Source organism: Drosophila takahashii, chromosome 3R (assembly GCF_030179915.1).
Source record: "Drosophila takahashii strain IR98-3 E-12201 chromosome 3R, DtakHiC1v2, whole genome shotgun sequence".
Lineage (NCBI taxonomy): Eukaryota > Metazoa > Arthropoda > Insecta > Diptera > Drosophilidae > Drosophila > Drosophila takahashii.
This window is the reverse complement of record NC_091681.1, coordinates 19037168-19051544: the sequence shown is the minus strand read 5'-3', so window position 1 is coordinate 19051544 and position 14377 is coordinate 19037168. Positions and strand designations below refer to the sequence as shown.

At 43.6% G+C, this 14377-nt stretch overlaps 2 protein-coding genes across 4 annotated transcripts; one reads left to right on the top strand and one right to left on the bottom strand.

Annotated features, from left to right (window-relative positions):
- Window positions 1–7351: 7351 nt before the first annotated feature.
- On the top strand, window positions 7352–10667 carry PolI (DNA polymerase iota). Of its 2 annotated transcripts, none has more exons than XM_017152024.3 (3): window positions 7352–7412; window positions 8300–9271; window positions 9338–10667. In XM_017152024.3, the coding sequence occupies exons 2-3, from the start codon at window positions 8315–8317 to the stop codon at window positions 10595–10597; spliced, it is 2217 nt and encodes a 738-aa protein (XP_017007513.2). In that variant the 5' UTR covers window positions 7352–7412; window positions 8300–8314; the 3' UTR covers window positions 10598–10667. The 2 variants fall into 2 exon arrangements, with proteins under 2 accessions (XP_017007513.2, XP_070073427.1); XM_070217326.1 differs by having other exon boundaries at window positions 7409–7494.
- Ada2b (Transcriptional adapter 2B) lies at window positions 10651–14264 on the bottom strand. 2 transcript variants are annotated; one of them, XM_017152025.3, is made up of 4 exons: window positions 14016–14264; window positions 12520–13395; window positions 12142–12221; window positions 10651–12085 (listed from the first exon to the last, which is right to left on the bottom strand). In XM_017152025.3, the coding sequence occupies exons 1-4, from the start codon at window positions 14127–14129 to the stop codon at window positions 11467–11469; spliced, it is 1689 nt and encodes a 562-aa protein (XP_017007514.2). In that variant the 5' UTR covers window positions 14130–14264; the 3' UTR covers window positions 10651–11466. The 2 variants fall into 2 exon arrangements, with proteins under 2 accessions (XP_017007514.2, XP_017007515.1); XM_017152026.3 differs by having other exon boundaries at window positions 11834–12085; window positions 12142–12291.
- Window positions 14265–14377: the final 113 nt, after the last annotated feature.

The following is a 14377-nucleotide window of genomic DNA, read 5'->3' as shown; positions in this document are numbered from 1 at the left end:
CAGCCTCCTACCAAATGCAAAGTATGCAGCAGAAAAAAAAACGGGGAACCAAAACCATAACAACTGCAATAACAACTGCCAGCTCATAATGGCCACAAGTGGAGGTTGTTTCTTATTTTTTTTTTGGTTTTTGTTGTTTTCTGCTGGCTGGAACTGAAGCAAAAAGGCGCAACCTGATTGGATCTCTCCACTTGCAGCAGCGGCAACGGAAGGAGTCGCTTTTGAGCCAGCGAAAGAGCCCAGCCAAGAGCCATGCCCCATTGGGCCAAAGCTCCAGCGAACAACGGAGAGAGATGCAACGTGATGCTTGTTGGTAATAAAATTGGTGCTTAAACGAATCCACTCACAGCCATTTAGCAATATCAGACATGGCTGTAAAATTAACAGAGCAACACAGCGATCCGCCATGGAGCAACTGGCAACGAGCAACCAGCAACTTGCAGCCAGCAACTTGCAACTTGCAACCAGGGAACGGCCTCGAGTTCCGTCCATGCAATTATTTCCCCTCCCCACTGCGCCGCAGTTGCAGTTGTTAATGATGCCGCGCTGTAAAATGGCAGACTGGTTCCCCGGCTAACTGCGACCAGCCATTGCGTCTGCAGCATCCAGTATTCAGTGTTTAGTATCCAAGCATCCAACATCCAGGCCCCCAAAAAACACTTAGCAACACCCACTTTTTGGATCACGACCGCAGAATCCGAGGGTGCAGTGTGCAACGCCAGTTTGGAGCTCGAAATTCAAGACACAAGCCTCTGAGCCCGCTACAGTGACATGATATATTTGAAAATGTTTAGAAAAAATAAAATGTCTAAGTAAAATACTTATAAGGCTACACATTTTATTTAATGGGTAATATATGATTTTAAAATTTCTGCTTAAAATTATTTTAAATATTCCATTTTCAGTTTTAATTTCTAAATTTAAAAAAGTGGGTTTTTTTCCAAAATAAGCTTTACAAAAATTTGGAAATTTTGGTACACTTACATTTTTTGAGATTCCAGCAAACACTGTTGATTTTGGAGAAACAGAACTTAGTGATTACCGCCGAACTTCTTCGTTGATGGCAGCAGCGACGAATAAACTGTTGTATTGAGATTTTGGAAATTCTGACAAGCCAAGTGGAGATCGTCGAATGAGTTGGCGGCGAGGGAAGGGTAAACTGGCCACATGATCGACTGTTGCACGATCGCATTAATTTATTAATTTAATGGCAAAAACGTTATGGTCAGAAATCAAGGAGGAGCAGGGAGAAGGAGGCAATTTACCCAGGGGCGCACACACACGGGGCGTTTCTAACAATTTTATGCCAGATGAGCGCCTAAGTGATCGCGATCGCGGCCTTACCCCTCGGGGCCCCCTTTCTCGATCGGAGAAAAAGGACCTGCTTCCCATGCCCATCGACGGTCAGATTCAAGGCACTGACAAAAAATACAATAAATATCCAAAACATTGCATGGAAAAATTGGGTATTCTTTAAAATAGAGATTTAAATTATCCTTTACTTTAATACTTAGAGAAAAACGTTTTTTTTAATGTTATTTATAGTATAAAAACAAAATAATATAATAATAATATTATTATTCTAATAATAAACTTTAATGTTGTTAATAATTGTTATTTAAAAAATATATATCTATTTATAACTTAAATTCCTAGCCATAAGTGCATGCAAATATATCTATCTTTTTAAACCCTTATAATATTCGTAAGGATCTCAGTTTTTTCGAGTGTCCATCATCCGTGGATGTGTGGCTATCCATCTGGGTACACGGCTATCCAGCGGCTGAGCAACGTGCGTCCACTTAAGCGGCAGACAATCTTCATTATGGCCAAACTTCGGGGCACATACAGCTGCAAAAGCTGGAGCTCCGTTCGCGATTGGGGAGATATAGCATCCATACCTCCAGTTCTGAGTTGCAGCTCCGATCCCACTCCCACATCCAATGCCAGTCTCCATTCGCTCGCCAGGTGAGGTGTTTATTAAGGTGTAATGCAATTTTTCATATTTCATTCGGTTTCGTTCGGTTTCTTGCCTTTCGCTCCGCTTCCTTGAAACCGCAGCGTGGGCGGAGCAACTGGAAAATTGCAATAATATGGCCTGTGTATCTTTCTTTCTCTTGGACGAAACGGGCAAATAAAATGGATGCACAATGCAGGCCAAAAAGGATCCTGGAGCCGAGCGGAATGGGGCAAAAAGTGTGGCAACATGTTTGAGGTTTTCGCTTTTCCGACATAAATAATGGCCATAAATTGAGCATGGCCGGAGCTAAAAATTCAGTATTTATTGCCAAATGATAAAAATAAGATTTATTAACATTTGCTGCCCCCTCGCCATCTCGCTTTCACACACACACAAGCACAACCACCCCCTGGCAGGAAAAGCGAGATTCAGGATGACCTGGCGGTGGGTGTGGGTGTGGGAAGTGGGAAAGCGGGTGGACGGGGGGTAAATCGGGACCGGAGCCACCGCTGCGCGAGAACATCCGTTTCGCTTCGCCGTGTGGATGATCCTGGTGGAAACTCTGCCCCCCAGAAAAAAAGACCCCACCACCACCCAAACCATTCATCTGAAGAGGCTCCTGTGTGCAATCCAGAGGAAAAATTAACGCTGCACTGGAAGAGCAGGAAAGAAGGATGGTTCCACAGAGCAGGTTGGGCAGAAATCCCGGCAACTAATTAGCTTTTAGTCTCATTGCAAATTCACAAGAAGCCAGCGGAGGAACGAGCACTGCGAAAAGCTTAGCTTACTAAAAATGTAAAATGTGTAAGTATAATATATTTTTAAGAAATAAAAATAAATACAAAAGAAATTGATTCAATCTTGTTTTACTTTATTTAGATGTTTAACTTTTTTTGGAAGTTTAGAAAAAATTGCAATCAACTATAAATTAAAATAAATAATTTAAACAATTTTCTGTAATTTATTTAAAATGGATTGCTTACTCTACCTTTGTTTTAAACTTTTCAGAATTTATTTCATTCAATTAAATATTATTTATTTTATATTGGATCCTATTATTTTTTTGCATGAAGGGGCAGAAAAAGAGGCACAAATGTCGTCCTGGCAGCTGCAGCTCATTAGCAGCCACTGCAACGCATAAAGAAATACATTTTCCCGCCCCCAGCCTCCCATCATCCCATCATCAGAGCCCCCTAATGATGGTTATACATTGCAGTCCAAATCAAGCATGAGCTACTTTAAAACGGCAATATTTTCAGCGGCTGGGGGGAGACTTTCCCAGGCCAAATTTGGCGATTCGCAATTAGTGGAACCACCGCAGCAGCGCCTGCAGCTGAGTGGGGCAGCAAACGAGATGGTCATGGGCCGGGTTTAGTATTCTATATGTGGCCGGGGAGTGCTCCAATAACGACAGAAGTCTGGGGCGGCCGAAGGAGCTCGAGGAGCAGCCAAGTGGAGACGCACACGCTGGCTGATTTTAATCAAATTCACAGCATTGTTTGCCTGTCAGGCAGCCAGCGGGGCGATTATCACAGGCGCAGGACGACGGGCAGCAGGGATCTGGGAGGAGTGGACAACAAGGCGAAGGTCTGCCCGATATATATATATATATTTTCATTTTTTTTTCTGCTTCAATTCTGCTGCTGGCGAATTCCGAGCGCATTTCATACGACACCACAACCACAGGCAATACCACAAACGATGGCCATAAAGCTGAGCTGCCCCACATTCTTGGCGGGCATGAAAGCGCGTGACCACACCACCGAACCACCGAGCCCACGCCCCCCACTTCCCCCACTCGAGACCCACCCACCTGGGGTGGTGGTGCTTTTATTTTATTATATGGTAGGTATATCTCTTCTTTTTTCGGTACGCGCCTTTATCTTGTTGAAGACTGCGCCAATATAAAACTCATGAATATCATTAAAAATCGCGGCTGGCCACTCGTAAAATTATTGTAATAACAACAAATGCGCTGACATGCGATGCTCACAGCCCAAAAATGCTATCAAAAAGTACTTTTATAAGATTTAGTACACCTTGTACTTTCAAATTAAGCTGGGATATAATTTAGATATATTAAATTGAACAAGATTTGTATCACATCATATCTATAAAATATAAACAATTTATTCCCTTTAATAAGACAGATGATAAAAATTTCTACATCCGAACAGAGCTTAGAACTTTATTCCTCCGGCTTGCGATTCACTCTGAGGCGGCAAATCGCAGTTTTATAAACACCGTCGCAAAAATTCAACCTCGACTCGTTTCTTAATTTAATTTACCACTTTAATAAAGATTAAAAAAATTTATTACGTCGTTTTGCATCTATTAGCCTTAAAAAATTTATTTTAAAATAAAACAGGTTGCTTTTTTGGAGATAAACAAATACATTTTATTTGTACTACGACAATGCTAATTAGCTTTCAATAAATATCTCTTTTTTTTTTGCAGTTCGCTTTTAATTTCATCAGTGTGCTAAATGCGATGAGTTATCTGCAATTCTACTTTATTAGTTCAGTGAACAACTTTTATAGTCTTTGGAGTTAAAGGATCTGGTTTTGCCAGGACGGCAGTCACTGCGAGGAGCAGAAAAGCACAAAAAGCGAAGATCTTCATTCTGGTTGCTTTCAACTCAATCTGAGAAAAGCAAAAGCCTTTTTATACCAACAGCGCAATTGTTAAACCAGACTCGATTATACAAGTTCTGGACAATATATGTAAATTTTCATATTTTTTTGGATTATCAAAGGTACATAAGAAACATTAAAACCAAGGGTATAAACTTTATACAATAAAGAAGAATAACCTAAGTAAAGTGTTTTTATTTTATATTATTTATTTAATATTTCGGTTAAAATCTTGGATATCTGCTTAGCCAGCCAGCTTTTTGGCAAGCTTGCCCTCAATAGGCTCGGGATTTGCCAGGACAGCAGCCACTAGGAGGAGCAGGAAGGCACACAGAGCGAAGATCTTCATCGTGTCAATTTGTTATGCTATTTGAGAGAATGTCTGCCTATTTATACCCCGAAAAATGGACCAGTTTTGTTCTTAAATTTTACTGTTACTGGTTTTCATTTTGCAAATTTATTATGGTAATGATAATAATGCCAATGATCAAACAATACTTGCATATTTGCTAAGACGATTTTATTATTGCTTACTTGTTGTTGTTTATCTTAGTCAAATTCGAACATGTCAATGAATATTGATAAACATATTAAAATCGCATTTGCACTTTCAAAAAATCTTTAAACATTTGGGGGCTAAACAGATATTAGTGTTGCAGGCGTTCTATTAATCTCAATGTTTATACTGAGAGACAGACGGACATATAATGTTTCGATATGGTCTTTATAAGTAGGGTCCGAAACGCTTTCTTCTGTTACATACTTTCCAAGTAACCCATGTTGGTTATAAATTGTGTCTTATGTATTTAAACCAACTATCTTGAGGTAGCGTGATTAGCAAACCCTGTAAACCCTGATCATCTTAAAGACTATATGCAAACCGTTTAATTTTAACAGGTAATTGGTTTATTACTCTTTTTGATCGAACCATCACAGCATATTTTAAATTCTACGGCTATATAGTAATCCCTCTCTCCTTGTTCTCTATGTCCCCAGTGATTAATAACCACAAAAAAGTTTAAGAAAATAATATATTTCAAAATAAATTCAAATTGTTTATTCAGTTTCTTTCAATGAAATTTATTTATTTTCCTTGGGTACTTGTGAGTACAGATTTGCCAATGGGCTTGGGTTCGCCTTGAACGGAGGCCAAGGCGAGGAGCAGGAAAGCGCAGACAGCGAAGATCTTCATCGTAGCAGTTTGTGATGCACTCTGGAGTTTGATTCGGCTTTTTATACCCTGAAAGTAGAACCAAACTGGTTTCAAACCCCCGAACATTTAAATATTATTAATGCTAAGACGACTTTATTATTGTTTAATTAGAAGGATGCAAATAAGTTTAGTGATTGCTAAGACGTTTTTATAATTGTTTACCTTATTTTTGTGTACTCATTTTTATTTGATTTGGAATTTTGTTTCTTTACTTTTTGTCTTTGATTTTTTTACTATGTTTTCTTAAATTTGTTTCTCACCTTAAAAAAAATCGTAAAATAATTCCGTGTACGGAGTTCAAAATATAAAGAGTGTCACTTTTAGAAAACTTTTAAATCAAAACAAACAATGAATCCGTTTGCCTGTAATACATCCGGAAAGTTGACAAATTGCAATAAATCTTAAACTCTTCTTATGCAATCCTAGTAGTTTTTGCGATACCTTTCGATTGGATGACCACTCTTTAGGATCGGACCGTCACAGCAGATTTTTAAACCCCATCGCACACTCTCCATGTGCCCTTTGTCACTTCATGTCTCATTGATTAATACCCACAACATATTTTAAAAAATTAATGTATTTCAATATGAATTCAAATTGTTTATTCGGTTTCTTTCAACGAAATTCATTTTATTTATTTTCCTTGGGTACTTTTGATTACATTTTTGTCAAAAGGCTTGGGCTCGCCCTGAACGGATGCAAGGGCGAGTAGAAGGAAAGCGCAGACAGCAAAGATCTTCATTGTTAAAGTTTGTGATGGACTCTAGAGTTTGATCCGCCTTTTTATACCATGAAAGTAGAACCAAACTGGTTTCAAACCTCTGACGACTAATAACGACAAATAAGTTTAGTGATGGCTAAAAAGTTTTTATGATTGTTTACTTTATTTTTGTGTACTCATTATTATTAGATATGTAATTTTTTCCCTTTCCTATTGACTTTTTATAATTTATTTATCAATCAATAAAATGTAACTGTATGAAATAGTTGAAATAGATCAAATTATTCCTGTGTCCTGTTATTCCTGTTCTATTTTATTTTTGTTTTATTTTTTACATAATTCATATTAAACAGCATTAAAGTATTCCTAGTTCGGTTTACGATTGTGTACAAAAAAAGTATTAATAATTTATCATAATATTGTTTTTTTTGATTAGCACGTTTAGAAATAATATAAAACCAGACATTCCAGATACATTTGCGTAGATGAAACAATGCTCAGTATAGAACATTATTGTTTATCAAAAAAGCAGATTGGCTTGTTAAAAGGTCTGAAATAGTCTTCTGGTGGGGACTTAATCACTTAACGCACTGCTTTTACAATAAAATTATGTGTTTTGTAAACGCAATTAGTTCTTAAACAAAAAATCATGGGTCAAATTAGTAACGGTAACATATTAGTTTGTCAGTTAAACATTATTTCAAGCCAGAGTGGCAACGCCAAGGAAACTAGCGACGGATTGAACCTAAGTTTTTACGTTTAGCGAATGTCTACACCTCTCTTTTATTTAGCATAGTACCAAACCCAGAGTTGAAACAGCAATAAGTGTCACATATCGATAACGGAAAACCAAAGTAATCGACACATCCATCCCTAGTTTTTAAGGTAAATATAAACCCCAATTAAAAGTAATAAATTGCTGCAGGTGCGAGCATTTAGGCTTTAAATCGTGTATTCGCGAACCCCGGTGAGTTGTGGTGGGGAATAGTGTTTGAGGGCGTGCAGCTCGAAGGCGCGTGCAAAATCCGTTGTTTTCTCGAACACAAACTAATGCGTCATCGCCAAACAGTCAACTTTGTGCAATATTTTGTTGTGGCCCGCCGTAATTGTTTAGCCGGCACTCGATTCTGGGTTGTGTGTGTGCGCGTTGGCGTTTGGCTCGAATGTTTTTCGCAATGTTTGATTAGAAAGTCGGCGGCGCCAGTGGAAGAGGAAGAAACTGCGAGCAACAGTGGCCAGCAGAAGCAGATTTCACATCCAGCGGAGCACCCGAACTCTCTCGTGCACTCTCTCTCCCGCTCTCTCTTTTTGCTTTGTTTCACCGCCAGCCACCCAACTTGCATCAGAATACCCTGCAAAAATAAGGGTGTGCTGAACTAGACAAGCAGTTTGTAAGGTCCTTAAACCCAGTATAGAATGAATAAAACCTAATGAGTCCAAAATCAGGTGACGAGCGCAACCTCAGCGACTTCTCTTAACAATTTAGTGACGATTAATGTTCAAAAAATATCAATTATTCCTTAAACTTTGCAAATAAATACTATTTTATTTTTTAATATATATTAAAAATTTTTTTTATTTATTATTTATTTAACATTGTAACCTAAAATACTTTATTTTACAGTTCCTTAGGCAGAATTAAAAAATAAATTCGTATTTATATTTTGTCCCGATTTCTATATTCTATATGCAAAACAGGGTATTTCTTAGCCGACAGCACTTCCGTATACTAATCTCTTTGAGTTCTATTTCATGACCTTTCGCAATTGCAGGCGCTCAAACCCGTCATGGACTTCGCCAGCGTGCTCGGCAAAAGCGAGGCGCACCAGCGCACCATTATCCACCTGGACATGGATTACTTCTACGCTCAGGTGGAGGAGATTCGGGATCCTACGCTGCGATCGAAGGCTCTGGGGATTCAGCAGAAGAACATTGTGGTCACCTGCAACTATGTGGCGCGGGCCAAAGGAGTGGCCAAGCTAATGCTCATTGCGGAGGCGCAGCGCATCTGTCCGGACTTGGTTCTGGTCAACGGAGAGGATCTCGCCCCGTATCGCCAGATGTCGCAGAGAATCTTCGATCTGCTGCTCAACTACACGCCGCTGGTGGAGAAGCTCGGTTTCGACGAGAACTTTATGGATGTAACTGCATTGGTGGAGCTGCGACAGGCCCATGTCGCCGAGGCGCAGCTAAAACCCCCAGTGGGTCACACATACCCGGCGGATGGCACTCCCCTGTCCGCCTGCGACTGCGGCTGTGCCCAGCGGCTGGCCATTGGCACTCGGATCGCCCAGGAGATAAGGGAGGAACTCAAGCTCCGACTGGGCATCACCTGCTGCGCCGGCATCGCCTACAACAAACTGCTGGCCAAGCTGGTCGGCAGCAGCCACAAACCCAATCAGCAGACCGTCCTTGTTTCCACCTATGCGGAGCAGTTTATGCGGGAACTAGGCGACCTAAAGCGAATCACTGGGATTGGCCAGAAGACGCAGTGCCTTCTGCTGGAGGCGGGCATGTCGTCGGTGGAGCAGTTGCAGCAGTGCGACATGGACGTGATGCGAAAGAAATGTGGCTTCGAGACGGCCACTCGACTGCGGGATCTGGCCTTCGGTCGGGACACGAGTTCGGTGCGACCCACGGGAAAACCAAAAACCATTGGAATGGAGGATGCCTGCAAGCCCATCTCCGTGCGAACCGATGTGGAGGAGCGGTTCCGCATGCTACTCAAGCGGCTGGTGGAGCAGGTAGGCCTAAAACTAATTTCTAACTTTTAATTAATTAATTTACGCATTCCACTTTAAATTCCATAGGTTGCCGAGGATGGTCGCGTTCCCATCGCCATCAAGGTGGTGCTGCGAAAGTTTGACTCCCAGAAGAAGAGCAGCCACCGAGAGACCAAACAGGCCAACATCCTGCCCTCCTTGTTCAAGAGCTCCGTGTGTCCAGGAGAAACCGGCGTGAGCAAGGTACAACTGGCGGACGGCGCCCAGGAGAAACTGCTCAAGATTGTGATGCGACTGTTCGAGCGAATCGTGGACATGAGCAAGCCCTTCAATATCACTCTACTCGGTCTGGCCTTCTCCAAGTTCCAGGAGCGCAAGGTGGGCTCCTCGTCCATAGCCAATTTCCTGATCAAGAAGGCGGATCTGGAGGTGCAATCGATCACCTCACTGACAAATACGAGTCTCACGAGTCCCACAGCGGAGAGTCCCACGTCGGATGAAAGCGCTTTCCGCTCCTCACCGACAACATTCAAGCCGAGCGATCAGTTTTACAGGCGGAGAGCCACCACGGCATCGCCGGTTCCCATGCTGCTGGATAATGGCTCAGAATCGGCGGCCACTAACTCGGATTTCAGCGATTTCTCCGAGACGGAGGTGGAGCCCTCGCCGAAAAAGAGTCGCATTGGCCGTTTGCTGGTGTCGAAGCGCAGCCGCTTGGCGGCGGATGTGGGCGATTCTGCCGCGGAGGTAGCTTCGCCCAGCAAACTGCGCGTCTGTGATTTGCGTCTGAATTCGCGGGACAGCGAGAAGGACTACCCAATGAGCACCACGCCCTCTACTTCTGCATCTGCGCCTGCTCCTCGCTACCGCACCGTCCAGCCACCGAATACGCTGCTGCAGCGAATCGACGGCAGCCTCCGCTTTGTATCCACGCGCACTGCCAGTCGCTTGAGCTCGAACGCCAGCTCCACGGCCTCATCACCACTTCCCTCGCCCATGGACGATTCCACTGCCATGAGCGCGCCCAGCACACCAACCATGTCCTTTCCCTCACCCGTCAGCACATCAGCGGTGGTTTCCAGCACGCCGTCGCAGGATGCCCTCACGAATATCGCCTGTCCCGCGGGTGTGGATGCCGAGGTCTTCAAGGAACTGCCCGTGGAGTTGCAGACAGAGTTGATCGCCTCGTGGCGCAGTTCCCTTGTTGCGGCAGCAGTGGAGCAAACAAACGGATCGGCTTCCTCGACAACCGCAGCGATTACAAGTGGAGCTCCTCCAGCCACTGCGACCACCGCTAGCGGAGGACAGAAGAACACATTGTATCGCTACTTTCTGCGGAACAAGTGATGCAGTGCATCCGAGCATCACATCGTTTATATTTTAAGGAAAAAGTGAATAAATCCGTTTATATATGATATATTTTTTTAGGTATACGGTTACAGATTGTAAGTCTAAGGGCGCCTCTATGGACAAACCTAAGCTAGGATACTAAAAAGGTAGATTTCTAGGACTGAACCGTTGGCAGTTCACAGATTTGTATTCATGTTGAAGAAAACCCATTTTGCTTGAACATTTAGATGATTTTTCAAAGCTGTTAATTATAAAAATTATCCAAAAATGTTAATAAACAATACTTTTTTGAATTTAAATAGTTATGTTTGCTAAAGAATAAACTCTCAATGAAAAATGTATTCCACAATTTTTAATTTTTCGTAGAAATCTACCTACTATGTTGAATAATAATACACAAATATAAATACTCAGCGCAGCAATGTCGCTTCCAGAGGCTAACTACCGATTTGCATAAAATTGTACATCTCACAAGTTTATCCTAGCGGGGTTTAGTTCCGAGACACAAGTCCGCGTCCTTGTTGCACATTCGCTATTACATTTATTACTTCATTTACACTTCATATCATACAAATTCAATTGGTTGGGGTCACCTACTTAAGCTTAGTTAATACAGAATATCCGAACCCAGACATCTCACACAAAGGAACAAAACTTTATCTATTGAGCTTGACTTGATACAAGTAAATTGATTTTCTGTTTTCTGTAGTTCTTACCTCGAAGTAAATGGCAACGAAAGTTGAACAGTATAAAAATGTCTTTAACTTATGCTAACGATAATAAAATAAAGTGAAGTCCTTAGATCGAGAAATGCGTGGTTTAGCTCTTAATCGAAGGGGGGCGCGGGAAGGTAGATAACTATTCTATCAGTGGCTCAGCCAGCCGCACTTGATGAAGAACTTGCGCAGCGAAGTCTCCATGGGACTGCCCAGCGATGGTGCTCCGCTCAGGCAGACAGTCTTCACCGAGAGGTAGGTGGTGGGCGTGATATTGTGCTTCTTGCACAGATCCAGCTCGTTGTGGCTGAGCAGGTCGCTGCCCAGCGGCTGCGGCAGGTGCTTCAGCTCCTCCAGCTGGGTGCGCAACTTAAGGCTCATGCTGGGCTTCTGATCACTACTACTGCCTCCGCCGGCGGCCTCGTTTTGCATTTTGTGGTGGCCGCTTTGCAGGTGCTGCGGATGCTGCTGCTGCTGCAGCGGCTGCAGATGTTGTTGGCTGCCCTTCGCCGAGTTCGTGGGCAGATTCGCCATCGTCGTAGCCGCGGAAATCGCTCCCGTCGTCGCTACCGAGTCCACTGTTACCCCCATTCCCATCGCCATCCCCATCCCCGTCGTCTGCAGCATCGTAGCTGCCGACGATCCCCGACAGCTATCCAAGTAGTTTCTGCTGGGCAATAATGCGCCGGAGCAGGTCGGGTCGACGGTGTGGAGCGTGTTTCTTGGTGCGATTGAACTTGAACTTGCCTCGACGCCGCTTGACATTTCGCTAAATGAACCAAAGAATTAATCAAATATATTCAATTGAATCAACTAAATACTTACGCCTTTCTGAGATTCGGTTGTGGGGAGTGCAAGGAAGAGCTTGGCGCCCGATGACTTCCATTGGAGGGTTGCATGAGGTCCTGTGGTTAAACATTGTCTTATAGAACCATTCGAACGCTCGTTGTTTGGCGCGTTTATAATGCAGTGGAGCTGAATATCGTGAGACAAGACGGAAAAGCGATTGTGAGAGTTGGTTTAGGCAGGGCAGAACACACGATATTCAACTCGTCATGCATTCTCATGGGGAAAAGCCAGCAGCAAAAGGGGAATGAAATCGAACTATCCCAACAGAAAATCCAAAACTTTGATATATCTTAGAGTTCCCATAACGAAAGATAGTTTGATTTCGAAACCGCCACAGCGAAGCCTTGCACTTACGGTCTTCCCGTGGCCATACGGCCCAGAGGATCGATGTGTTGCAGTGGCCGCATGCTGCTCGAAGTGGGTGCAGTCCGCGATCTTGGTCAGGCCGTTGTAGCGGTAGCGATACAGCTCCGCCTGCCGGATGCGCAGCTCCTTCTCGCGCTCCAGCGATCCCATCAGCCGCTCGTACTCGTTGCAAGTGTAGAACTGAGCGTACACCCGGAATCTGTCCCGGAACTCTCGCTGCTCCTTGGTGAGTCCCTGATGCAGAGCATAGTTTCGGTTGCGGAAGAAGTTCGAGACCAACTGGTAGTCCCGGACCATCCGTTTTCTGCGAGCCCGCTCCCTCAGCCGACGGGTGTAGATGTCCACGTGGGCCAGCTTGAGCATCACGTCCACCTCCGTGTCCTCGGAGCTCAGCGAGATGTTCGAGATCAGCTGCTCGGCCGTGGGATCGTACTCCCGCTCAAAGCTGTCCCTGTTGGGCATGTAGCCCAGCTGCATGGCCTCGTCGGAGTTGATGTCCAGCGGCGGCAGGGTGGACAGGGCACTGGAGCCCAGAGGACCGGCATCGTCGTCGCCCGTGTGATCGATGAGGCGGGGTCGCTGACTTTGCGCCGGCGTCCAGGTGGCCCTTCCAATCGTGCCGTTCACAAACTTGTTCACATACTCCTCCTTGGCGTCCTCCGCCGACTTGGTCTCGATGTGCTTGCTGATGTCCTCCCAGTTCCCGAAGCCGTACTGCTCGATGGCGTCCAGCAGCCGGATCTCCTCCCGCGCCGTCCACGCCCCCTTGCCACGGAACACACTCAGTATGGAGGTGCCCGTGTCCATGAACTGGTAGGCGTGGCTGTTCTGATGGGCCCCGATCTCCGCCCCCGCGGCAAAGCACTGCGCAAAAAAAAATAAACAATAATACAACGTAAATACAAAGTCAGCTGTTTTTTAATCAACATGGTGAAATTGCCGGCTGTGTGTATGTATTCATATGTATTTCCAGATGAGTCAGTTTTTCGGTTCCAGATTGGCGACGCATCTCTAGACTGCTCGAGTATGGGTGCATCAGGGTGGGTCGATTTTGTTGACAAAGAAACTTAGGGGTGGAAAAGATCTTTGCAGAATTCTCAGCTATGGCGAAGGAACTCTGGGATACATACACATTTTCAGTCACCCTCATAAAATGCCTCAAAATATAGGGCTAGCATTTCATAAAAACAAAAGGGAATTACTATTTTTCAATATTTTCTATTTATATTTTGTATTGTTTTACATTCTTGTTACATTGATACTTTAATTAACAAGGAACTTTTTTGTAGGTTTTTTGTTTTCCATTTATTTTTCATACAGAAAGTTAACATTTGTTTGCTGATTTACAATTTTGATCTAGTCAATTTTTTGTAGATTCAAGATCTACATATTATTTTTCAGAGCCCCAATAAATTGGCCCACCCTATCGCACTCACACAAAGGTAGGTGCGTCGCTTGACAGCGTGTATGTGTGAGTTACTTACTTGCAGACACAAATCGAAATTTTCGCACTCCGCACAGTGCACCCGAATGCCCTGAATATCATCCTGACAATTTGTGCAATTATACTTTGTAAATAAATCCGCGATGGTTGTCATTTTGGCCGAAAACGTGGATTTTCTCGACAATAATGAGTTGTGCGAAAAAAAAACCTATGCCAGCAGTGTGACCAGACGCGGAGACAACGCCATATTGCTTGGCTGGGAATCCGTATATATACCGCCAAGGAACCAGTTCATTGGAGCAGTGTTGTCTGTCTAGCTATATTTTTAGTTTTGGCTATTTCGTCCTTTTTGTAAATATATAAATTTATTTCTCAATCACATGAAGAACTCAGATCAATTTA

Coding starts and splice junctions, on each gene's coding strand:
- PolI (XM_017152024.3), top strand. CDS start 8,315: ATGGACTTCGCCAGCGTGCTCGGCAAAAGCGAGGCGCACCAGCGCACC. Junction 9,272..9,337: donor TCAAGCGGCTGGTGGAGCAG/GTAGGCCTAAAA, acceptor TAAATTCCATAG/GTTGCCGAGGATGGTCGCGT.
- Ada2b (XM_017152025.3), bottom strand. CDS start 14,129: ATGACAACCATCGCGGATTTATTTACAAAGTATAATTGCACAAATTGT. Junction 13,396..14,015: donor ATTTCGATTTGTGTCTGCAA/GTAAGTAACTCA, acceptor TTTTTTGCGCAG/TGCTTTGCCGCGGGGGCGGA. Junction 12,086..12,141: donor CAACCGAATCTCAGAAAGGC/GTAAGTATTTAG, acceptor TGGTTCATTTAG/CGAAATGTCAAGCGGCGTCG.